This window comes from Eucyclogobius newberryi, unplaced genomic scaffold (assembly GCF_026437365.1).
Source record: "Eucyclogobius newberryi isolate DKJ021-1_F unplaced genomic scaffold, fEucNew1.0.hap1 SCAF_2, whole genome shotgun sequence".
In the NCBI taxonomy this organism is placed as follows: Eukaryota; Metazoa; Chordata; class Actinopteri; order Gobiiformes; family Gobiidae; genus Eucyclogobius; species Eucyclogobius newberryi.
The window spans coordinates 48,201,517-48,228,710 of NW_027315834.1; the positions used below are offsets into that span (position 1 = coordinate 48,201,517).

Here is a 27,194-nt window from a genome sequence, read left to right on the forward strand (position 1 = left end):
TGGTGCCAGAGGGCCCCTGCTGGTGTCAGAGGGCCTCCTGCTGGTGCCAGAGGGCCTCCCGCCAGGAAGTACCATCACATTAGTCCTGTTCTCAGGTCTCTGCACTGCCCCCTGTGGCTCAGAGAAGAGACTTTAAAGCAGCTCTGCTTGTGTACAAGTCTCTCTATGGCCTAGCACCAAAGTACATCTCGGACTTAAATCTGTTTAAATCTAGACTAAAGACTGTGTTATTTGGTCGTGCGTCTGACTCAAATACTTTTATCTGGTTTAAATATATATATATATATATATATATATATATATATATATATATATATATATATATATATATATATATATATTTTTGGTGTAATTCCTGGTTTGAAAAAGAGTCCAGATGATACAACTGAATCTTTTTCTACTATTTTAAACACTATTTGAATGTGTTTTTATTTTTATTATTGTGTTTTATTGATTTATTGCTGCTTATGGTGGGTTTTTTATGCGTTTTTCACGTTGGAAAATACTTTGAATTGCATTTTTGTAAAAACTTTCCTCTAGAAACAACATTTGATTCATCGTTTTATCGTTCGCTCTCAAATACAAACCATTTCACAGAAAAGAAACGCTCTTACAAACCTTTATTTTATTTCCAGTGCCATAAAACACACAATTCAATTCTACAATGCACAAAATCGATCTAAAGCTGATATAAAAACATAAAAACAAAACCAACTTCATGGACATTAAAACTGTGTAATAATAGTAATAAAAATATATGTACAGTTTGAAGGAGGCGGCGATCAGAAGTGAGTCTCCACCCCCTGCAGAGAAACACAAGAGTTTACTGATCTGTCCGCGCAGTCGCAGCTGTCCCGGGGCAGACTGCGGGAAAAGTGCCTATCAGTTTAAACCACTAAGGAAAACGACTGAAAAAACAGCATCAAAACGGTTTCCTGGAGCTTTCAATGTTTTTATCAAATATGACTTTTACTCATGTATTCTTTATTACAAAAACACTGGTCATAATGTTGATGTTATAAAAAATCTAACTTTTTTCTGGGATTTTTTAATAGCTTTTTATATATATCGTTTTTTTGGTCATGAATTTAATGCAAAGTCACAAATTCTAAGGGACTTTTTTTCTTATTACGTTTCGTGTGTAAAGTTCTGCATTTTAGTAACAGGATTTTTCATAGTTTGAATATATATTTGGATTGATTTTTTAGAAAACACATAGAATAAACTAAGGATAAAATGCTGAATAAAAATGGACCCAAAACAACCTAAACTCCAATCAATCAAAACCCGTCTGGACTTGTGCTTCACATATTTAACCCTCCTCCGTCTCGAGCGCTCCAAACGCTTGGTCTCACCACATGATGTCATCAAGTGGTCATCCGGAAAGTCTCCTCTGTGTTTTTAAAGATCACAAACACAACTTCTCCAGCCATTTTCTGATCATTTCGCCACGATTCCTTTAGCTGCTACTGCGTTTAGCCTGACTTACACTGCTGAAGTACTCACGTTTCTGTCTCTGCTCCGGACGCTGTTGTTGGTGTGGTGGACCGTCACCGTGGTTACGATCTGCACATGAACACGGGTCAGTTTAGACGTTTTCTGGTGTTTCCGGTGCGTTTGACACGGGGACAGACCTTGTTGACGTGCGTCTTGCTGTGAGCGGCCTCCGGGTGGCGCTCCAGCACGTGCAGCATGGCGTCGTGCAGCGTGAGGAAGAAGATGGAGGGCGTGACTTCGTCGTCGAAGAAGCAACAGCTGTGCAGTTTCTCCAGGATGTACGCTGCAAAAAACACAGCCGGGTTTAAACGTCTCCGTGGCATTTGATTATCCGCCGTTTCGCAGCGTTTTTACCACGAAAATGAAGTATAAACGGAGCCGGAGCGACGCAATATATCGCAATTAAATCCAATTATTGCTCCACAAAGACGGCAGTTATTTAGATCATAAAACGTTCAAAATATTAACAAAACATCCGATTGTTTTACAGAAAAATAATGTTGTAGCTGTAGTTTAGAGCTCTACAAACCTGTTCTGAAACACATGAGACTTTTGTATTATTTTAGCACAATTTGTCCCCGTGGATTCTCAGAAAAGAGATACAAACTACAATGAGTTTGCCTGAAACGCGCGTCGTTGGCTCTATTTCATCATCATTACTGTTAATCATCAGTTAATCATCGTTATTAAGCAGATTTTAATGGTCTTTGTCTTTAGCACGAGCTTCTCAGAAGAAAAGTGTTGAGTTTTAGCAGTTCATATTCCCGTCCGCTCCTGAACGTTAGCGCTTCACTTTGTGCGGCGTTAGACATTTACAACAGTCGGCCGCGTTTCGGTCTCGTCGACTCACGATCGCACGCCACGATGTAAACCTCCACTTCGATCCGGATCAGCTCCTTCAGCGTCTGCAACGATTTATGAAATGATGAAAATACAGATTATTGTCATGAACAGATTTAACGTTAGGGCTTTAAAACTTGTGAAGGATAAACGACTGAATACGAACGTGTTTATCAGTGTGTGGAGCGTGAAGAGACCGTCGCACGTCATTCGCTATCGAACAGGTTTTATCACAAAGATAGCGCCGTGTTTTAATCCAAATGAGACAAGAAGAAGAAAATGTTTTTCCGTTTATCTTTTAAAAGCTTGTCTTTTTATGACCGTCGTGTGATTTTATAACTTCCTGTCGTTAAATCAACAGTTTTGTCGATTTTAGGCACTACAAAACTGAACTGACCGGGCTCTCAGTCTAGCTAGCTCAGTGTTAGCATCACCACTTCCTGTCCAGTTGTATCGCCATGGTTGCTATGGTTGCATTATTACGATACGATATTGAATAAACTCTTAGCGATCGGGCAGTGCACAGTGAGATGTCACTCACAACATGCTAACGACTAAACATGAGGAGAACACTTGATAAACGGAGGTGTTTGCGGGTCAGTGCTAACGCTAATGCTGATTTCAAAGTGTAATAAATATAAAAATAAAACGAATTAAAATAAAAACTATGAATAAAACAATCGGGTAGTCTTTACTTTACATTTGTATCGACTGTTTCTTTGCATTTTACGTTTGAATAAAGGTTAGCATTAGCTGTGAGAAACAGCTAGCTTAGCCAATGAGCCCATAAAACGTACACTTTATGAGTAAATATGCCTCTATTTGGCAATAAACGTAATCAAAACCACTCAGCAACGTGTGCGTGACATCAGAGCGGCTTTAAAAACATTTAACAACATTTAATAGGAAAACAAATCGTGTATTTTAGCTTTTAACGGACAAATATTCACAAATATTACATACTTCACGACTAATTATACTGTTGTTTTTGCTCAATTTCAAGACTAGAAAAGTGTATTTTTCCAGCTTTTGTAAAAGAAAAATAAACAAATAAATCACTATTTAGCCGTGATCATGGTTCACTTTGAACATTATAAGCACAGAGCGCTTTAAAGGTCTCACGCACTGTCTTGAGTCCTTTTAGCGCCGAGATGTCGAGGAAGGACACGGCGGCGAAGTCCAGGACCAGGCTGTGCAGGTCGACCCGGGGCACGCTGATGTGGGCCGGCAGCTCCGCGCTCCAGTCCACTCGGATGGGCAGGTCCTTCAGGTCTGTGGGCAGGTCCAGGTCCTCCGCACTGTCCTCGTCCTCCAGGTCTTTGAACGGCTCGCACGACGTGTTGAGGTAACCCTTCTGTGGAGGGGTAACAAAGGGGAACGTATGGGCCCCATTCATTGTGGGCCCCATTCACGGTGGGCCCGTTTCATGATGGGCCCTTTTGTCACGATGGCCCCTTTTTCTAAAATGGGCCCTTTTCTCACGATGGGCCCTTTTTCTAAGATGGGCCCTTTTCTCAAGATGGGCCCTTTTTCTAAGATGGGCCCTTTTCTCAAGATGGGCCCTTTTTCTAAGACGGGCCCTTTTGTCACGATGGGCCCTTTTCTCATTATGGGCCCTTTTTTCACGATGGGCCCTTTTTCTAAGATGGGCCCTGCTTTCACGATGGGCCCTTTTCACGATAGGCCCTTTGGGCCCTTTTTCCTCGATAGGTTCTTGACCGTTTCTGATTTCGTAAACAGCATCACTAAACAAACTGTGACCACATTTACACATCTTTCACGCCCTTCGTTTTCCGCCGCGTCTGTCAACTTGGCACCGTTTGTCGCCGTTTCACGACTTTCTGCAAACGGGCCTGGCGCTTCTCGTTGAGGAAAGTTAGTTTTTAGGTTGCGAAGATGAAATGGAAGAGTCCCCGCCCACTTTGGCGAGCGTGGCGGACTGACCGGCGTGCAGTGCAGCTCTCCTCGCTTCAGCAGCCGCCGGATCCTCCTCAGAGCTTTGTTCCTCTTCCTCAGCACTCGCAGAGGATTGAACCCGAGCTGCACAGAGCGAACAAACGAGAAGCATCACGGCAGCAGCTCACCGTGTGTTTACCGCGGCGGCGGAGGCGGCGACACTCACCGCTTCGACCAGTTTGTTTCGGAAGAAGTCGATGTTGGCGAAGAACAATGGCGACGGAATCCTGAACATCTTCACTCCCTCGGGCTCGAAAACCTACAAATAATACAACACGATTATGTTTGTGACATCACACCAGGGACACTCATACAGGAAGTGACATCACACCAGGGACACTCATACAGGAAGTGACATCACACCAGGGGCACTCATACAGGAAGTGACATCACACAGGGACGCTCATACAGGAAGTGACATCACACCAGGGACACTCATACAGGAAGTGACATCACACCAGGGGCACTCATACAGGAAGTGACATCACACCAGGGACGCTCATACAGGAAGTGACATCACACCAGGGACGCTCATACAGGAAGTGACATCACACCAGGGACACTCATACAGGAAGTGACATCACACCAGGGTCACTCATACAGGAAGTGACATCACACCAGGGACGCTCATACAGGAAGTGACATCACACCAGAGATACTCATTCCAGTCAAAGTTGATGGAGATATTACACAAAGAAACTACTTTTTTGACTCTTGCCAAATAAAAAAAACTGTGACATTAGATGAGTTTTCTCCCAGTGTTTGCTGGGTAATTTCCTAGTGTGATGTCATCAATTACAAACAGGAAATGAAATTATAACCTGAAAAATGAGCTATTCTGGGATAAAAAAATAAATGACAAATAGCAAAATGTAAAAAATATTAATCTTAACTGCATTTTGCTATGAGTCGTCTGCCCTGTATGGGGCGCTTTAAGTTTTAACAATGTCTCAGGCGTTCCCTCGTCAGGATTTGTGTTGGGGGCTGAGCCAGGCCGGCGTGTGCGGTCACTTACGTCCAGGTAGTCCTTCCTGTCTTTGTAGAGGTCGGTGCCTTTAATGTTGGCGAGCACGGAGCAGCGCGGGCTGGAGACACAATCACACTCCGGGTCACATCCGGGTCAAGCGAGCGTAATAAACCAACACTAATGATAATGAATACTGACAACTGCGCTCGGAGCACCACGGAGACGAGCTCGATGCCCAGACCGACCGCCAAACCCAGGTCCAGACCCAGCAGGATGGAGGCCAGGCAGGTCCCGATCCACACCACCTGCACGGGACGCACGCCGGGTCATGAACGGGACGCACGCCGGGTCATGAACGGGACGGTGTTACGGTGAACAGTTACGATGAACAGTTATGGTGTTACGCCAGTGCTGAAGTCTCTTCACTGGCTCCCCGTCGAGTTTAGAATCAAATTTAAAATTCTACTCTTGACCTACAAAGCCATAAATGGCATGGCCCTGTCCTACCTCAAAGATGCTATAGAACCATATCATCCAAACAGAGCTCTTCGCTCTCAGAATGCCGGCCTTCTGGTGGTGCCAAGAGTCTCTAAAAGTCCAGTAGGAGGTAGAGCCTTCTGGTGGTCCCAAGAGTCTCTAAAAGTCCAGTAGGAGGTAGAGCCTTCTGGTGGTGCCAAGAGTCTCTAAAAGTACTGTAGGAGGTAGAGCGTTTAGCTACCAAGCTCCTGTGTTATGGAATCAGCTCCCGACCCATGTTAAATCTGCTGACACAGTCTCTTCATTTAAGTCCAGGCTTAAAACGTTCCTCTTTGAAATCGCTTATGGTCAGAGTAGTTAGGAACAGAAACATAAACCCACAGCTTCAGCTACGCTGCCCTAGGAGTAACTATGCTGGGGGAAGTATGGCAGCTTGAGCACTATCCTCTTCTTCTGACTTATTCTATCCAACAATATGTATTTTTTTTTAATTCCACTTGCAAACTGTTCATCGCCTTCTTTTTCTTTCTCTCACTCCTGAGGACCTGTGGACCCAGATGTCCCTCTCCTGGTGAAGTGGTCCCTGCCCTGTGTGGACGGTCCCTCATCTGCCTGAAGAGTGGCTCCAGCTCCAGTCTCCCTCGTGTCCGTCTGTGAGAGTCAGATCTCTCCTTCACTCTGGAACTCCTCCAGGTTTCTACTTTTCCCCAAGGAGGTTTTTTTTGTAGTTTTTCCTGGTCCAGAAGGAGAGTCTAAGGACAGAGGACCCTGGGACATCGTCCCTCGCCACCACAGACGTTGTTGATTCATTTCTCCCTGTGGCCCTCAGAGGCAACTGTTGTTGTGATTTTGGGCCTTACAAAAATAAAATGATTTGATTTGGTTACAATGAACAGTTACGGTGTTACGATGAACAGTTACGGTGTTACGATGAACAGTTACGGTGTTACAATGAACAGTTACGGTGTTACAATGAACAGTTACGGTGTTACAATGAACAGTTACGGTGTTACGATGAACAGTTACAGTGTTACGATGAACAGTTACGGTGTTACGATGAACAGTTATGGTGTTACGATGAACAGTTATGGTGTTACGATGAACAGTTATGGTGTTACGATGAACAGTTACGGTGTTACGATGAACAGTTATGGTGTTACGATGAACAGTTATGGTGTTACGATGAACAGTTACGGTGTTACGATGAACAGTTATGGTGTTACGATGAACAGTTATGGTGTTACAATGAACAGTTACAGTGTTACGATGAACAGTTACGGTGTTACGATGAACAGTTATGGTGTTACGATGAACAGTTATGGTGTTACGATGAACAGTTATGGTGTTACGATGAACAGTTATGGTGTTACAATGAACAGTTACAGTGTTACGATGAACAGTTACGGTGTTACGATGAACAGTTATGGTGTTACGATGAACAGTTATGGTGTTACGATGAACAGTTATGGTGTTACAATGAACAGTTATGGTGTTACGATGAACAGTTACGGTGTTACGATGAACAGTTACGGTGTTACGGTGAACAGTTACGGTGTTACGATGAACAGTTATGGTGTTACGATGAACAGTTACGGTGTTACGATGAACAGTTATGGTGTTACGATGAACAGTTACGGTGTTACGGTGAACAGTTACGGTGTTACGATGAACAGTTATGGTGTTACGATGAACAGTTATGGTGTTACGATGAACAGTTACGGTGTTACGATGAACAGTTATGGTGTTACGATGAACAGTTATGGTGTTACAATGAACAGTTACAGTGTTACGATGAACAGTTACGGTGTTACGATGAACAGTTATGGTGTTACGATGAACAGTTATGGTGTTACGATGAACAGTTATGGTGTTACAATGAACAGTTATGGTGTTACGATGAACAGTTATGGTGTTACAATGAACAGTTATGGTGTTACGGTGAACAGTTACGGTGTTACGATGAACAGTTATGGTGTTACGATGAACAGTTACGGTGTTACGATGAACAGTTACGGTGTTACGGTGAACAGTTATGGTGTTACGTGAAGTCAATGGACTCATGTATTATCGTTCTCGCTGGCTCTGGTTTGTACACTTTTGTGTGCATAATTCTTCCTCTGGACACGTCACATAAAAGTGTTGTGTGTGTATTTTCTTACGCAGTCCGGTTTGTCCCGTCGCCATAGATACGGCACTTCTCTGAACTGCATCAACATCCCTTTGAGGTTCACGATGACCACGGCCCCCAACACCGACTGCAACAGACACAGTCCCTCACAGTAAACGCATGCAGACGTTGTGCTTTTATACTGAAAATATTGATGGTTTAAATGCAGTTTGCTTTGGTTCTACGATGGTTTCAGGGCGTTTGGTTCTACGATGGTTTCAGGGCATTTAGTTCTACGATGGTTTCAGGGCGTTTGGTTCTACGATGGTTTCAGGGCATTTGGTTCTACGATGGTTTCAGGGCGTTTGGTTCTACGATGCTTTCAGGGTGTTTGGTTCTACGATTGTTTCAGGGTGTTTGGTTCTACGATGGTTTCAGGGCGTTTGTTTGGTTCTACGATTGTTTCAGGGCGTTTGGTTCTACGATGGTTTCAGGGCGTTTGGTTCTACGATGGTTTAAGGGCGTTTGGTTCTACGATGGTTTCAGGGCGTTTGTTTGGTTCTACGATTGTTTAAGGGCGTTTGGTTCTACGATGGTTTCAGGGCGTTTGGTTCTACGATGGTTTAAGGGCGTTTGGTTCTACGACGGTTTCAGGGCGTTTGTTTGGTTCTAAGAAAGTTTCAGGGCGTTTGGTTCTACCCTGGTTTCAGGGCGTTTGGTTCTACGATGGTTTCAGGGCGTTTGTTTGGTTCTAAGAAAGTTTCAGGGCGTGTGGTTCTACGATGGTTTCAGGGCGTTTGGTTCTACGATGGTTTCAGGGCGTTTGGTTCTACGATGGTTTCAGGGCGTTTGGTTCTACGATGGTTTCAGGGCGTTTGGTTCTACGATGGTTTCAGGGCGTTTGTTTGGTTTTACGATTGTTTAAGGGCGTTTGGTTCTACGATGGTTTCAGGGCGTTTGGTTCTACGATGGTTTCAGGGCGTTTGTTTGGTTCTACGATTGTTTCAGGGCGTTTGGTTCTACGATGGTTTCAGGGCGTTTGGTTCTACGATGGTTTCAGGGCGTTTGGTTCTACGATGGTTTCAGGGCGTTTGTTTGGTTCTACGATTGTTTCAGGGCGTTTGGTTCTACGATGGTTTCAGGGCGTTTGGTTCTACGATGGTTTAAGGGCGTTTGGTTCTACGATGGTTTCAGGGCGTTTGTTTGGTTCTACGATTGTTTAAGGGCGTTTGGTTCTACGATGGTTTCAGGGCGTTTGGTTCTACGATGGTTTAAGGGCGTTTGGTTCTACGACGGTTTCAGGGCGTTTGTTTGGTTCTAAGAAAGTTTCAGGGCGTTTGGTTCTACCCTGGTTTCAGGGCGTTTGGTTCTACGATGGTTTCAGGGCGTTTGTTTGGTTCTAAGAAAGTTTCAGGGCGTGTGGTTCTACGATGGTTTCAGGGCGTTTGGTTCTACGATGGTTTCAGGGCGTTTGGTTCTACGATGGTTTCAGGGCGTTTGGTTCTACGATGGTTTCAGGGCGTTTGGTTCTACGATGGTTTCAGGGCGTTTGGTTCTACGATGGTTTCAGGGCGTTTGGTTCTACGATGGTTTCAGGGCGTTTGTTTGGTTTTACGATTGTTTAAGGGCGTTTGGTTCTACGATGGTTTCAGGGCGTTTGGTTCTACGATGGTTTCAGGGCGTTTGGTTCTACGATGGTTTCAGGGCGTTTGGTTCTACGATGGTTTCAGGGCGTTTGGTTCTACGATGGTTTCAGGGCGTTTGGTTCTACGATGGTTTCAGGGCGTTTGGTTCTACGATGGTTTCAGGGCGTTTGGTTCTACGATGGTTTCAGGGCGTTTGTTTGGTTTTACGATTGTTTAAGGGCGTTTGGTTCTACGATGGTTTCAGGGCGTTTGGTTCTACGATGGTTTCAGGGCGTTTGGTTCTACGATGGTTTCAGGGCGTTTGGTTCTACGATGGTTTCAGGGCGTTTGGTTCTACGATGGTTTCAGGGCGTTTGTTTGGTTCTACGATTGTTTAAGGGCGTTTGGTTCTACGATGGTTTCAGGGCGTTTGGTTCTACGATGGTTTAAGGGCGTTTGGTTCTACGATGGTTTCAGGGCGTCACCTTTGGCAGAGGCTCCAGCAGAAACCCGATGGCCAGGGTCACCACCATGACGATGAGCGCCGACAGTAAACCCGCCACCTGAGAACACAACACACGTCACACGAGAGGAACACGATCGGCCCAACGTTTCCTGCTCCTCGGGCCGGACCATCGTGTCAAAATTGCCTCGGACCCTTTAAACTGACTCCTCCCTCACCGGACTAAACCGAAGCTGTTTCTGAACCTGTGGAGAGCGGACACATGTCTCGTTGTTGTCGTTTGACCGTTCGCTTTCCAAAGCTGGAGCACAATATTGCTTAAACTGAGAAGAAACGGCTCAGACTGAACGTCTACAAAAGCCCTCGTTCGACTTGTGTACATGTCTTCATGGTTTAGGAGGCCCCCTGACCCCTGACCCCGAATCGTCCCAGAGTACATGTCACTCTCTATCACTTGATTTAAATTTGACTTATGCAATGCATTCTGGACTGTTGAAGCCTGACCCCTTGACCCCTGGACTGTTGAAGCCTGACCCCTTGACCCCTGGACTGTTGAAGCCTGATCCCTGGACTGTTGAAGCCTGACCCCTTGACCCCTGGACTGTTGAAGCCTGACCCCTGGACTGTTGAAGCCTGACCCCTGGACTGTTGAAGTCCGACCCCTGGACTGTTGAAGCCCGACCCCTGGCCTGACCCCTGGACTGTTGAAGCTTGACCCCTGGACTGTTGAAGTCCGACCCCTGGACTGTTGAAGCCTGACCCCTGGACTGTTGAAGTCTGACCCCTGGACTGATGAAGCCTGACCCCTGGACTGTTGAAGCCTGACCTCTGGACTGTTGAAGCCCGACCCCTGGACTGTTGAAGCCTGACCCCTGGACTGTTGAAGCCTGACCCCTGGACTGTTGAAGCCCGACCCCTGGCCTGACCCCTGGACTGTTGAAGCCTGACCCCTGGACTGTTGAAGCCCAACCCCTGGACTGTTGAAGTCTTACCCCTGGACTGTTGAAGCCCGACCCCTGGACTGTTGAAGCCTGACCCCTGGACTGTTGAAGCCCGACCCCTGGCCTGACCCCTGGACTGTTGAAGCCTGACCCCTGGACTGTTGAAGCCCGACCCCTGGACTGTTGAAGCCTGACCCCTGGACTGTTGAAGCCTGACCCCTTGACCCCTGGAATGTTGAAGCTTGACCCCTGGACTGATGGTTACCTGCGTCTTCCCCCCAGTGCTCTCCTGGACCGCGCTCCTGGACAGCGCCGTACTCGCCGCGAAGGCCTTGAACGAGGCCCCGAAGACGTTGCTGACTCCGAACGCGATCAGCTCCTAGTGCGAAACGCAAAAAACAAAAATGTTGGACAGAAGTAGACTTTAAAAACACGGAGGAGTTCAGAGGGCGGCGGCGTTGAAACGTTCTCTGACAGTGAAACTGAACATGGGGCGTGGTTCCGCACCTGGTTTCCGTCGATGGTGTAGTCGTGCTTGACGGAGTAGACTTTGGCCACAGAGAAGGCCACGGCGAAGCCCACGATCGCCATGGGAAACGCCTCCATCGCCGTCTCCTGGAAGATCTCGATGTTCGGAGCCATCGGCGACTCGTACCTGGAACAAACGTCGTGACTAGAACCATAAACCTTCTCGTTCTCGTCTCCTTTGCTTTGGCGTCTCGTGTTTCAGAACTTAAAATAGACCGCGTCCCTCTCGCTCCGTCAGGGTTTGTGGCGCTCCACCCGCTGGCAGCAGAGGGAATTACAACGGGGAGGTAAACAAAAGCTAGCTTGCAACACACTGTTGTTTTATGGAGCTAAAAATGTGTTTTTATGGTTTTAAACCAGAGCTAAACCAGGACTAAACCAGAGCTAAACCAGGACTAAACCAGGGCTAAACCAGGACTAAACCAGGTCTAAACCAGGTCTAAACCAGGGCTAAACCAGGTCTAAACCAGGACTAAACCAGGACTAAACCAGGTCTAAACCAGGTCTAAACCAGGGCTAAACCAGGTCTAAACCAGGACTAAACCAGGACTAAACCAGGTCTAAACCAGGTCTAAACCAGGGCTAAACCAGGTCTAAACCAGGACTAAACCAGGACTAAACCAGAGCTAAACCAGGACTAAACCAGGACTAACCCAGAGCTAAACCAGGACTAAACCAGGACTAAACCAGGACTAAACCAGGTCTAAACCAGGGCTAAACCAGGTCTAAACCAGGACTAAACCAGGACTAAACCAGGGCTAAACCTGGACTAAACCAGGGCTAAACCAGAGCTAAACCAGAGCAAAACCAGAGCTAAACCAGGACTAAACTAGGTCTAAACCAGGGCTAAACCAGAGCTAAACCAGGACTAAACCAGAGCTAGACCAGGGCTAAACCAGGACTAAACCAGAGCTAAACCAGGGCTAAACCAGGACTAAACCAGAGCTAAGAGTCTAAAGACTGACTCTGGTAAAAGTACTGCTGAAACTCCTTTTCTTCAGTAAAAGTACAAAAGTACACCATCGTAAAAGTACTTCAGTGAAAATGTACACACTGTTGACCTGTTAAAAATGGGCTTATGGGCTTTAGAATGAATTAATAACAACAATTTGACTGAAATCATGAGTTAATAAAGTATTTGTTTGTCAGTTTTTCTACATTTACCGAACATAAAGAAGCAAAGCGCTGTAAATGTGCCGATTAAGAACAAACTAACAAGCATGTTTACTTCATTATTTAAGGAGTGGAAAGTGCAAATGCTTAGATTCAAAAAGTAACAAGTAGAAGTCAAATCACTAGAAATTAGAATACTCCAGGAAAGTACAAATACCAGAAAAAACTCGTAAAAACTGATGGTCTTTTAGTGTCGACACATTTCACGTCGTTATCTGTGTGAACGAGATAAACTGAGGTATAAATATAAAGATAATGAAGTGTTTGGAGGCGATAAAACCCTCGAGTTATTGTGGGCGGGGCTGGCTCTGAACGGGACCCACCCTTTGGGAATCACCCCGACGACCTCGATGCCGTATTTGGTCGTGAAGTCGAACGCGTAGGAAACGCCACAAGCGATGACGGTCTGAGGAAACAAGACATTTAGAAGCATCAGGACCAAAATACTGTTTAAAGACTAAACAAGGCCAAAGTGAGAAACAAACCAGGGCTAAACCAGAGCTAAACCAGAGCTAAACCAGGGCTAAACTGGGACTAAACCAGAGCTAAACCAGAGCTAAACCAGCGCTAAACCAGAGCTAAACCAGAGCTAAACCAGCGCTAAACCAGAGCTAAACCAGAGCTAAACCAGCGCTAAACCAGAGCTAAACCAGGCTAAACCAGAGCTAAACCAGAGCTAAACCAGGGCTAAACTGGGACTAAACCAGAGCTAAACCAGAGCTAAACCAGCGCTAAACCAGAGCTAAACCAGAGCTAAACCAGCGCTAAACTGGGACTAAACCAGAGCTAAACCAGAGCTAAACCAGCGCTAAACCAGAGCTAAACCAGAGCTAAACCAGCGCTAAACCAGAGCTAAACCAGAGCTAAACCAGCGCTAAACCAGAGCTAAACCAGAGCTAAACCAGAGCTAAACTGGGACTAAACCAGAGCTAAACTAGAGCTAAACCAGAGCTAAACCAGAGCTAAAATGGGACTAAATCAGGACTAAACCAGAGTTAAACCAGAGCTAAACCAGAGCTAAAATGGGACTAAATCAGGTCTAAACCAGGACTAAACCAGGTCTAAACCAGGATTAAAACAGGTCTAAACCAGGACCAAACCAGGTCCAAACCAGAACTAAACCAGGACTAAAACAGGTCTAAACCAGAACTAAACCAGGACTAAAACAGGTCTAAACCAGGGCAAAATAAAACTTATAATACGTTTTTTTCTTGCATTCATGTGAGTAAACGACAGGAGAACTTTCACTTTGAGGTCTCTACATTTAAGATTTTGTTCTTGTTCTTTTTGCTTTAAAAAATGAGCTAAACAAAAATCTGCTTCTGAAACAAACAAAAAAACGACTCATCTGCAAATCATAAAGTCAGATGAACATGAATATTCCTCATACGTTACTGTCCACAAACGTCACATGATGGGCGTGGCCACTCACCATGATGACCTCGATGGGGATGGGCACGGGCAGCTTGGACTTGTACCTGTCGTTCAGCTCCTTCACCACAAACACCAGCACGATGATCACCAAGGAGATGACCACGTCGCACACGTTTGTGCTGCCGATCCTGGTGAAGATGATCTCCAGTGTCTGACGCACACGACACAAAAGAAACAAGAAAAGACACAAAAAATCACAGTTTGAGGAAAATATTCTCAAAACTTACAGACAATGAAAGAGAATTGTGCTTATTAGTTATTGGAATCATCTAAGAAATCAATCATTATCTAGTTAAGTATGTTGAATATAAAAGTGTGTATTTCTTCATGTCATTATTTTTTAATTCTAGCAAAATAGAAAGTATTAGTAGCATTATTAGCATTTTTTCAACATTAGCCTTTTTTCTTTAAACTTTTTTCTTATTTCTTTTTTTTTCTTTAAACAAGATTTTATGGGTTTTTATTGTAGAGATATAACTTCTTTTATAGCTATTATTTAAGTAACAAACCAGAGTTAAACCAGAGCTAAACCAGGTCTAAACCAGGACTAAACCAGGACTAAACCAGGACTAAACCAGGTCCAAACCAGGACTAAACCAGGTCTAAACCAGGACTAAACAAGGTCTAAACCAGGTCTAAACCAGGTCTAAACCAGGTCTAAACCAGGACTAAACGAAATAAAAACAACAATAAGAAAAATAAATCAATTTGTGCTTTTTAAGAACAGTTGGTGTGTTGTAGAGGCTGTTCTCACGTAGACGAGGGACAGAGGTCCACTGAGGCCCGGGACCGTTAAACCCAACACGAACTTGAGCTGCGACACCAGGATGTGAACGGCAGCGGCCGTGGTGAAGCCCGAGACCAGCGTGTCTGACAAGTACAGCACCACGAAGCCCACCTGGAAGACCCCCATGGCCAGCTGAAAGCACAGAGAGAAACCAGGTCTGAACCAGGTCTGAACCAGGTCTGAACCAGGACTGAACCAGGACTGAACCAGGACTTTGTAGGTGTGTCTTGGGTGTAACCTGCATGATCCCGGTGAGGAAGGTGAGAGACGAGGCCACGAGGACCCTCTGATCGTCCCGGCTCAGACCCTCAAACCCGGTGATGTTCATGGGAGGACCTTCATCTGGGACGATCCTGGTCACCACAGAACCGATCATCAGACACAACACGGGGAACGGACCTGAACACAACACAGCACATTTCACACACAAATCACATGTTTAGTCCTGACTCTGGCACCAGCAGGAGGCCGGTCCATGTTTAGTCCTGACTCTGGCACCAGCAGGAGGCCGGCCCCTGAGAACAGGACTAATGTGATGGTACTTCCTGGTTCTAGTCAGGACCCGAGCAGCAGCGTTCTGGATGTACTGCAGCTGTTTTACAACTCGTTTGGAGAGACCAGTGAGCGGCCGTTACAGTCTAATCTACTGGAGACAAACGCATGGATAAGTCTCTCTAAATCTGGTTTAGACACTGTATTTTTGATTTTGTCAATGTTTTTTAGATGATAAAAAGCTGCTGATGTTATTGATTTGACGTGTCAAAGTTCAAGTCTGAGTCCATTATTACCTCCAGATTTATAACTTGGTTTGTAGGTTTTAGAGCGAGACTCTGGAGGTGACGCTAACACTTTCTCTTTGTTTCTGTGACAAAGACGATGATTTCAGTCTTGTCTGAGTTCAGCTGGAGAAAGTTGTTTTGCATCCACAAACTGACTCGAGCACCAGCAGGAGGCTCTCTGGCACCAGCAAGAGGCTCTCTGGCACCAGCAAGAGGCTCTCTGGAACCAGCAGGAGGCTCTCTGACACCAGCAGGAGGCTCTCTGACACCAGCAAGAGGCTCTCTGGCACCAGCAGGAGGCTCTCTGACACCAGCAAGAGGCTCTCTGACACCAGCAAGAGGCTCTCTGGCACCAGCAGGAGGCCGGTCCACACACTGATTTGTTGGATGCAGTGACAGAGTGAATGGTCCATATTCACCTGCGACAGTGAAACATAGATCTGACTCGTCTGCATCATTGTGACACATTTTCACTGTGTGTCATGTGACCTAACGGCAGCATGTAGAGGGTGAACAGAAGGGGACCCAGGACTGACCCTTGGGGCACTCCACCGGTCACAGGTCAGGGACATGTGGTCTGAGACACAGTTACCAGCTACTGATTTAGTCCTGGTTTTGTCCTGGTTTAGTCCTGGTTTAGTACTGGTTTAGACCTGGTTTAGTCCTGGTTTAGACCTGGTTTAGTCCTGGTTTAGTCCTGGTTTAGTCCTGGTTTAGTCCTGCTTTAGTCCTGGTTTAGTCCTGGTTTAGTCCTGGTTTAGTCCTGCTTTAGTCCTGGTTTAGTCCTGCTTTAGTCCTGGTTTAGTCCTGGTTTAGTCCTGGTTTAGTCCTGGTTTAGTCCTGCTTTAGTCCTGGTTTAGTCCTGGTTTAGTCCTGCTTTAGTCCTGCTTTAGTCCTGGTTTAGTCCTGCTTTAGTCCTGGTTTAGTCCTGCTTTAGTCCTGGTTTAGTCCTGCTTTAGTCCTGCTTTAGTCCTGGTTTAGTCCTGGTTTAGTCCTGCTTTAGTCCTGGTTTAGTCCTGGTTTAGTCCTGCTTTAGTCCTGCTTTAGTCCTGCTTTAGTCCTGGTTTAGTCCTGGTTTAGTCCTGGTTTAGTCCTGCTTTAGTCCTGCTTTAGTCCTGGTTTAGTCCTGCTTTAGTCCTGGTTTAGTCCTGCTTTAGTCCTGGTTTAGTCCTGCTTTAGTCCTGGTTTAGTCCTGCTTTAGTCCTGCTTTAGTCCTGGTTTAGTCCTGGTTTAGTCCTGCTTTAGTCCTGCTTTAGTCCTGCTTTAGTCCTGGTTTAGTCCTGCTTTAGTCCTGGTTTAGTCCTGGTTTAGACCTGGTTTAGACCTGGTTTAGACCTGCTTTAGTCCTGCTTTAGTCCTGCTTTAGTCCTGGTTTAGTCCTGCTTTAGTCCTGGTTTAGTCCTGCTTTAGTCCTGGTTTAGTCCTGCTTTAGTCCTGGTTTAGTCCTGGTTTAGTCCTGCTTTAGTCCTGCTTTAGTCCTGCTTTAGTCCTGGTTTAGTCCTGCTTTAGTCCTGGTTTAGTCCTGCTTTAGTCCTGCTTTAGTCCTGGTTTAGTCCTGGTTTAGTCCTGCTTTAGTCCTGCTTTAGTCCTGGTTTAGTCCTGCTTTAGTCCTGGTTTAGTCCTGGTTTAGTCCTGCTTTAGTCCTGCTTTAGTCCTGCTTTAGACCTGGTTTAGACCTGGTTTAGTCCTGGTTTAGTCCTGGTTTAGTCCTGGTTTAGTCCTGGTGTGGATCGTACCAACAGAGATGTGCCGAGACGTTCCCAGGAAGAAGTAGATGATGACGGGGAAGAAGGCGCTGAAGAGTCCGTACCACGGCGGCAGTGAGGCCAGGAGACAGTAGGCCAGTCCTGGAGACGACAGGAAGTGAACGTTCAGACCAATGCACTGTCTCTCCTCTCCGTCCTGTCATGGCACCTCCTTCTGCAGGAGGTGCCAGCTTCTCTAATGATAAGATGCTTTATATTCAGACCGGATCATGTAACGCTGCTGCTTTTGCAAAATTCTGTATTTGTTTAACACAGACTCCTCCTCCTTTTTTATATACGACACTGCTCCTCCTCCTTTTTTATATACGACACTGTTCCTCCTCCTTTTTTATATACGACACTGTTCCTCCTCCTTTTTTATATATGACACTGTTCCTCCTCCTTTTTTATATACGACACTGTTCCTCCTCCTTTTTTATATACGACACTGCTCCTCCTCCTTTTTTATATACGACACTGTTCCTCCTCCTTTTTTACATACGACACTGTTCCTCCTCCTTTTTTATATACGACACTGCTCCTCCTCCTTTTTTATATACGACACTGTTCCTCCTCCTTTTTTATATACGACACTGCTCCTCCTCCTTTTTTATATACGACACTGTTCCTCCTCCTTTTTTATATACGACACTGTTCCTCCTCCTTTTTTATATACGACACTGCTCCTCCTCCTTTTTTATATACGACACTGTTCCTCCTCCTTTTTTATATACGACACTGCTCCTCCTCCTTTTTTATATACGACACTGTTCCTCCTCCTTTTTTATATACGACACTGTTCCTCCTCCTTTTTTATATACGACACTGTTCCTCCTCCTTTTTTATATACGACACTGTTCCTCCTCCTTTTTTATATACGACACTGTTCCTCCTCCTTTTTTATATACGACACTGTTCCTCCTCCTTTTTTATATACGACACTGCTCCTCCTCCTTTTTATATACGACACTGTTCCTCCTCCTTTTTTATATACGACACTCCTCCTTTTTATATACGACACTGTTCCTCCTCCTTTTTTATATACGACACTGTTCCTCCTCCTTTTTTATATAACACTGCTCCTCCTCCTTTTTTATATACGACACTGTTCCTCCTCCTTTTTTATATACGACACTGTTCCTCCTCCTTTTTTATATACGACACTGCTCCTCCTCCTTTTTTACATACGACACTGTTCCTCCTCCTTTTTTATATACGACACTGTTCCTCCTCCTTTTTTATATATGACACTGTTCCTCCTCCTTTTTTATATACGACACTGTTCCTCCTCCTTTTTTATATACGACACTGTTCCTCCTCCTTTTTTATATACGACACTGTTCCTCCTCCTTTTTTATATACGACACTGCTCCTCCTCCTTTTTTATATACGACACTCCTCCTTTTTATATACGACACTGTTCCTCCTCCTTTTTTATATACGACACTGTTCCTCCTCCTTTTTTATATACGACACTGTTCCTCCTCCTTTTTTATATACGACACTGTTCCTCCTCCTTTTTTATATACGACACTGCTCCTCCTCCTTTTTTATATACGACACTGTTCCTCCTCCTTTTTTATATACGACACTGTTCCTCCTCCTTTTTTATATACGACACTGTTCCTCCTCCTTTTTTATATACGACACTGTTCCTCCTCCTTTTTTATATACGACACTCCTCCTCCTCTTTTTTATATATGACACTGCTCCTCCTCCTTTTTTATATACGACACTGTTCCTCCTCCTTTTTTATATACGACACTGTTCCTCCTCCTTTTTTATATATGACACTGTTCCTCCTCCTTTTTTATATACGACACTGTTCCTCCTCCTTTTTTATATACGACACTGCTCCTCCTCCTTTTTTATATACGACACTGTTCCTCCTCCTTTTTTATATATTACACTGCTCCTCCTCCTTTTTTATATACGACACTGCTCCTCCTCCTTTTTATATACGACACTGCTCCTCCTCCTTTTTTATATACGACACTGTTCCTCCTCGTTTTTTATATACGACACTGTTCCTCCTCCTTTTTTATATACGACACTGTTCCTCCTCCTTTTTTATATACGACACTCCTCCTTTTTATATACGACACTGTTCCTCCTCCTTTTTTATATACGACACTGTTCCTCCTCCTTTTTTATATACGACACTGTTCCTCCTCCTTTTTTATATACGACACTCCTCCTTTTTATATACGACACTGTTCCTCCTCGTTTTTTATATACGACACTGTTCCTTCTCCTTTTTTATATACGACACTGTTCCTCCTCCTTTTTTATATACGACACTGTTCCTCCTCCTTTTTTATATACGACACTGTTCCTCCTCCTTTTTTATATACGACACTGTTCCTCCTCCTTTTTTATATAACACTGTTCCTCCTCCTTTTTTATATACGACACTGCTCCTCCTCCTTTTTTATATACGACACTGCTCCTCCTCCTTTTTTATATATGACACTGCTCCTCCTCCTTTTTTATATATGACACTGCTCCTCCTCCTTTTTTATATACGACACTGCTCCTCCTCCTTTTTTATATACGACACTGCTCCTCCTCCTTTTTTATATACGACACTGCTCCTCCTCCTTTTTTATATACGACACTCCTCCTTTTTATATACGACACTGTTCCTCCTCCTTTTTATACACGAAACTGTTCCTCCTCCTTTTTTATATAAGACACTGCTCCTCCTCCTTTTTTATATACGACACTGTTCCTCCTCCTTTTTTATATAACACTTTTCCTCCTCCTTTTTTACATACGACACTGTTCCTCCTCCTTTTTTATATACGACACTGTTCCTCCTCCTTTTTTATATACGACACTGTTCCTCCTCCTTTTTTATATACGACACTGTTCCTCCTCCTTTTTTATATAAGACACTGCTCCTCCTCCTTTTTTATATACGACACTGTTCCTCCTCCTTTTTTATATAACACTTTTCCTCCTCCTTTTTTACATACGACACTGTTCCTCCTCCTTTTTTATATAACACTGCTCCTCCTCCTTTTTTATATACGACACTGTTCCTCCTCCTTTTTTATATACGACACTGTTCCTCCTCCTTTTTTATATAAGACACTGCTCCTCCTCCTTTTTTATATACGACACTGTTCCTCCTCCTTTTTTATATAACACTTTTCCTCCTCCTTTTTTACATACGACACTGTTCCTCCTCCTTTTTTATATACGACACTGCTCCTCCTCCTTTTTATATACGACACTGTTCCTCCTCCTTTTTTATATACAACACTGCTCCTCCTCCTTTTTTATATACGACACTGTTCCTCCTCCTTTTTTATATACGACACTGCTTCTCCTCCTTTTTATATACGACACACGACACTGGAAAAGGAAACACCACAACAATTGTGAGGAAACATTGTGTGATTCTGTGTCTCCTCCTCTCACTGCTGCAGCTTCACCTGCTCAAACCTTTACTTTATGACAGAATCTGTGATAACTGAGAAGTATCAGTAGTAGTAGAAGTATCAGTATTAGTAGAAGTATCAGTAGTAGTAGAAGTATCAGTAGTAGTAGAAGTATTAGGAGTATCAGTAGTATTGCTGTTACCTTGCAGTACTGCCACGAGGCCCGTGCTGACTCCAGACACGATGTCACTGAGCAGCCACTCCTTCACTCTGTAGATCTTCAACCACGAGATCACGGGGAGGAGCGAGAGAGCGGCAGAGCGGACACGCCTCCTGTTACACCTGCACAGACAGACACGCCCACTGTTACACCTGCACATACAGACACGCCCACTGTTACACCTGCACAGACAGGCACGCCCACTGTTACACCTGCACATACAGACACGCCCACTGTTACACCTGCACATACAGGCACGCCCACTGTTACACCTGCACATACAGACACGCCCACTGTTACACCTGCACATACAGACACGCCCACTGTTACACCTGCACAGAAAGACACGCCCACTGTTACACCTGCACATATAGACACATCTGGTATCACTCTAGCACAGGCAAAGACACGCCCCTATTACACCTACCGCACCTGCACAGGTAAAGACACGCTCCTATCACACCGGCACAGGTAAAGATACGCCCCTACCGCACCTGTACAGATAAAGACTCGCCCCTACCGCACCTGCATAGATAAAGACACGCCCCTACAGCACCTGCACAGATAAAGACACGCCCCTACCGCACCTGCACATTTGACTTATTATTTTCGAGAGTGGAATCTGATGAACGGGTTTAACTCTGTAATCGTGAACAGATTCAAAATGTGATTTTTAACATCTTCTGCTGCTTTGAAGTGATGAATGTGTCATATTTACAAATACTTTAGACTTATCTAATGTGATCGGACGATAAGAGATCGTTCTCTATAAAGATAATGCAGTTTCACAGTGTGAGTCATAAAGGACGTGTTTATGAGTTTTAATTACAGTTTACAATATCATCTCTTATAATATTGTTTAGAGAAATGACTTGATTGGAATAAACACAATGATGTTGAACACATGAATCACTGAGAGAATTCACCCTTTGTTTTGTGATAAACCAGAGAAGTCTTTCTTTTTTAAACAATATAATGTTCAAATATATTTGGGAACTAAAAGCCACAAAAAACTCACCATGAAAATCTAATGTTTTTTTTTTTTTCGAAACCAACAAAAAAGCTGATTTTCCAAACACAAAAGATAAAGTAGGTTTAACTCTGTTTAAAAGGTTCTTCGCTCTCACACATTCCCATTTTCCAACTTTTCACTTCAGACTTTAGTATTTACGCCTCAATTATTTCAGAAATTATCACAACAAACAAACGGATTCATTAACAAACAACAAGCCCAGAATAACTTACAATAATCTTACACATAATGAAGTATGAGAAGACGCTTTATATATTTAAAGTACTGAGAACATTTCAAATAGACCCACTGACTCTGGAACGAGGAGTGAGGCAAGGCTGTGCTTGGTCTCCCCTGTTGTTCACTTTGTACATAACTGTACAGGAAAAAGGAGCAAACACCACTCTGTTTTCTGTTTGCAAAGAAAGACCCTGAAAAATGTGATCTTTTCACGTACTTATGTTCAAGAATTGAATCTTTTAAAATCAATGTTTTGCCCAGATTCCTCCGTTTGTTCCAGACTCTCCCCCCCAAAGAAAAAAGGAAAAAGGCCCTCGAAAAAGTGGATGACACAAATTACACCTACAATAAAAGACATTATGACATTATGGACGGACTGGAAATAGAAACATTTTGGAAATGGATAAATTTGACAGTTTTTTTGTTGAATGTCCCATGATATTGTGTCTTTGAATGTTCTCACGTACTTGTGCTCGTCTCATCTGGTCCTTCTGTGTTTTATATGTGTAAAAATGAACAAAATAGAGATAATTCAGTGTGAGAACAGACCAGAAGGTTGTGATCCTCGGCTGCAGCTGATCCGCTCTCAACACAAACACGTGTCTCAGGCGCTTTACAAGGATTTTAAACAAAAAAGACATTTCTTACACTTTAAAGCTACAATACTACTTTCACAATACTAAGGAAATGTATTCACAATATATTCACATTACAGTAAAGACACTCTCTCACCTCATCCTTGTCTCACCTGAAATAGTCTGTGACATGATTGATGATAGTTTTGCGCTGTCTGTAGATTTTCTCGTGTTCTTCGTTGAATTTATCCTCAGAGTAGATGTTCCGGGCCACAACGTACTGAGCCATCTTCTGCCTCCTCTGGCTCTTCTTCTGCCTCCTCTGGCTCTTCTTCTGCCTCCTCTGGCTCTTCTTCTGCCTCCTCTGGCTCTTCTTCTGCCTCCTCTGGCTCTTCTTCTGCCTCCTCTGGCTCTTCTTCTGCCTCCTCTGGCTCTTCTTCTGCCTCCTCTGGCTCTTCTTCTGCCTCCTCTGGCTCTTCTTCTGCCTCCTCTGGCTCTTCTTCTTCTGCCTCCTCTGGCTCTTCTTCTGCCTCCTCTGGCTCTTCTTCTTCTGCCTCCTCTGGCTCTTCTTCTGCCTCCTCTGGCTCTTCTTCTTCTGCCTCCTCTGGCTCTTCTTCTGCCTCCTCTGGCTCTTCTTCTGCCTCCTCTGGCTCTTCTTCTGCCTCCTCTGGCTCTTCTTCTGCCTCCTCTGGCTCTTCTTCTTCTGCCTCCTCTGGCTCTTCTTCTGCCTCCTCTGGCTCTTCTTCTGCCTCCTCTGGCTCTTCTTCTGCCTCCTCTGGCTCTTCTTCTGCCTCCTCTGGCTCTTCTTCTTCTGCCTCCTCTGGCTCTTCTTCTGCCTCCTCTGGCTCTTCTTCTTCTGCCTCCTCTGCTGGGACCAGTGCTTCTCTCTGGACCCTGCGACGGGACAAATCACATTATTACCCTTTGAAAACACCTTATCAAAGGACATTAGAGGGACAAACAGAGCGCCACGTGGAGCCGACGACACAAGACAGGGACGGACAGGGACTGGAGACAGGGACGGACCGGGACTGGACTCTATCAAAAGCGAGATATGACAAACTGAGCTCGATACGGATTAGACAAATCTCACGGGAGCGATTCACGCGTCAATGTGCTCGTCCAAACACGCGCCGCAAACCAGTTCCAGAAACACGTGGAGGGAAATAACGACAGAAGCTCCACATCTTCATTATGACAGAGTTTATCTTGTACTGTGCGTTATGATCACACTTTTAAACATTTATTCAGCTTTTGTTTAATGTGGATGGGCCCTGGGAGGCAGCGCGTTTGTCTGTTGTGGCTTCGCCTGGAAAGCTCCAGACTACGGCATTAAAAACACATCTGTTTCCACGGAGACGAGCAGGTCACGTCGCCACCGCGGCAAGTTACAGAACGAATCATGCCATTTTACGATAAACGCAATACAGCGCGTGTAACTAGACACAAGATGGATACGTGGAATGCCTTACTGCGGAACATTCCAGACGGACACCTCCATTTGACAATGACCGATTGTATTTGTCTACTTTTGTGCCGAATGTTTCACCTCTGGACTGAACCCTCTGAAGCCCTCTGTGGTCAGGTGTGGTATTACACAGTGTGATAGTTATGTCCAGATCAAATCAATCAATCGATCAATCAATCAATAAAAGAAGCAGGTGGAAAACACGGCCCTGGAAAACTGAACTAATGACCAGGGTCAACCACATCATAAAATAGATCATATACATCATTTATGGACTAGCAATGAACAATATAAAACCAAATATTATATCGTTTGAATGGGGAGAAAGAACTCAAAATAACCTGTAAGCAACAAATGCATTCATTTTCCTTTTATTTATAATTCAGGTTTTTACAATTTAAAGTCCTTCTGAAGCGTCTCCTGTTTGTCTAATTCTGACTTAGTTTGGTGGGAGGGCACCTGAGGTAAATATGTATCCTAGTTTTACTTCTGTCAAGTTCCAGTTTGTGAAGAAATATTGAAAAATAAGATCAGGAAGTGGAGCTGAATCCCTCTGTGATGTCATCAGTGTGCGACACAGAGACAGTTTCACACACTTTTCTGACAGTTTAAACCGTTGTTGGACTAAATAAAGGTGTTTTATGGTCTTATTTTGTGTCAGATCAGAACTGTTGTTTACAGTCTGGTTGCCAGGTAACAGATGTGGAATTACCTCTGTTTATGTCATATTTGTGTAACCACGAAGTACAAGAACTGGGTACAAATACAAGAAGTGTTTAGTGGGATCCAAAACATAATTGTGTTTTAATCAAATGTGTAGTTTGACCCGTCGTATGGACTTAAAGCTTAAGAAAAGGTGCTGAATGTAAAATGAAGAGTCTTTAAGAACGTAAAGAATATTGTTCAATTGCCTTTTTCCAGCTTGCGCTTCACTTAGTTCAGAAACATAAATTCAGTTCAATTAGACAAATCGCTCAATATTCACGTGAATAAACTTGAGTAAACTTCTCTATAGTTTGCGTGTAAAGCCCTGGGTCACGTACCTGGCGCTGCGTCCGGGTTCGATTCCCCGCGGTCGGTCGTCGCTCGGTTGATCAGATCTCTGTCTGAACACGGACGCGGCGCTCGGGGATAAAGCCGCCGCGTTATCTGACTGTAATTATTAACAGTGACGGAAATTCTCCTTGACCATTGTTCAGACTGATAAAAGCCCCGATGGCACACTGTATGTGCGAGGATGGAGCCGTAATGACGTGATGACACAATACACACCAAACTAAAGGTGCGGCTGCAAGTGAGCGGGAAACTACAGTCAAATACACAAATGAAATGGGACTAAACCTGGAAATAAACCCGGGCGAAACCAGGACAAGAACGGTGTCAAATCACGTCTAAATGAGAAATACACTGGGCTCAAAGCGGAACTAAACAAGTGTGAATGAGCCCTCAGGATAATAACGATTGAGACGTTGTAGTTTTAACGTTTTTTGTGTGTTTTTCTTGCAGCCAAAGCAGTGCTAAGGGGCAAAATCGCTGCCGTTGCATTTGCTGAAAACAGACAATGGCAGAAAATAAATAGATGAATAAATAAATAGATGAATAATTAAATAAACAAATAGATAAATAAATAAATAGATAAATAAATAAATACATCAATAAATAAATGCAAAACTGACGGTGCAACAAATATAAAGCTGTTTTTATTGTATTGTACTATTATATAATGCATTTCGAGGTGGAAGTATTCAAAACACAGCGTTCTGATTGGACCATGTGACGGACAGTATACATTCGAATGCAGATATTCAGTATTCTGTATCTACATACACTTACAAAGTATTCACAACACTGTTTGTAGCAGTAGCAGTGATATTGAGCTGTTCATGACATTCAGTTTCCTGTTTTATGCAACATTTTGGGGACTTTTTCCCATTCAAAAGTCATAATAGTATGTTTTAAATTGTTGATAGCAGTGGCAACAATCTGTTAATAATAAGTTATCATTTTGAAACTCATGGATACAACAAGATGCCACGGCACTGATGGTGTTGACAGAAGTATGTTTTGCAGTCGGCCTGTGGTGAAAGTAGTAAGTAGTAAGTAGTAGTAATAATAGAATCCCAGCAGGACTTACCGCGCATACAGCCCTGAGCAGTCGAGTTTGTGTGATTTGATCTGGATTTGTATGTGGAACAAACTGTGAAAAAAGAAAATGTGGCGACGAAAACAACGACGAACAATTTCATTTTCAATGTTGCAAAAATCTCTCCTTGAAGTCGGTCGATCTCTGAAGTTTTAGTCATGTGTGGAAAGTAGACGAAGGTCAGTTTAATATATCTACGACAGATGCCAGCACAGACCAGGACAACAAACAAACAAACAAACAAACAAACAAACAAACAGATTCATTCCTGGGCCAAAGAAGACGTTTGTAACATGTAAAATTATGTTTGATCAGATCTTCTTCTTCTTCTTCTTCTTCTTCTTCTTCTTCTTCTTCTTCTTCTTCTTCTTCTTCTTCTTCTTCTTCTTCTTCTTCTTCTTCTTCTTCTTCTTCTTCTTCTTCTTCTTCTTCTTCTTCTTCTTCTTCTTCTTCTTCTTCTTGCTTTGTCTGGAATGTTCCACAGTAAGTTTTATTGGCAACAGGAAAACCTCCACAGATCTGAGCTGGTCTCCATGGAGATGATGTCGCAGGTTATGGACACTCTCCACCAGAAGAAGTTACATAACCCAATTTATTTAATGAAACCAAACGGAACAAAACAGAGAACAGGACACAAGAGAGGAGGTCAGAACCAGAACCAGAGTCAGAACCAGAACCAGAGCCAGAACCAGAGTCAGAACCAGAGTCAGAACCAGAACCAGAGTCAGAACCAGAACCAGAGCCAGAACCAGAACCAGAGCCAGAACCAGAGTCAGAACCAGAGTCAGAACCAGAACCAGAGTCAGAACCAGAACCAGAGCCAGAACCAGA

At 44.1% G+C, this 27,194-nt stretch overlaps 1 protein-coding gene across 1 annotated transcript; it reads right to left on the reverse strand.

Annotated features, from left to right (window-relative positions):
- Positions 1-666: 666 nt before the first annotated feature.
- LOC140367018 (chloride anion exchanger-like) lies at positions 667-23,158 on the reverse strand. Its single transcript, XM_072453313.1, has 20 exons — positions 22,926-23,158; positions 20,908-21,047; positions 17,311-17,421; positions 15,034-15,194; positions 14,763-14,927; positions 14,007-14,159; positions 12,898-12,980; positions 11,381-11,528; positions 11,139-11,252; positions 9,955-10,032; positions 7,897-7,992; positions 5,459-5,565; positions 5,309-5,378; positions 4,460-4,552; positions 4,282-4,377; positions 3,464-3,691; positions 2,348-2,402; positions 1,635-1,780; positions 1,507-1,566; positions 667-803 (listed from the first exon to the last, which is right to left on the reverse strand). Exons 1-20 carry the CDS (start codon positions 23,039-23,041, stop codon positions 783-785), a joined length of 2,241 nt encoding a protein of 746 aa, XP_072309414.1. The 5' UTR covers positions 23,042-23,158; the 3' UTR covers positions 667-782.
- Positions 23,159-27,194: the final 4,036 nt, after the last annotated feature.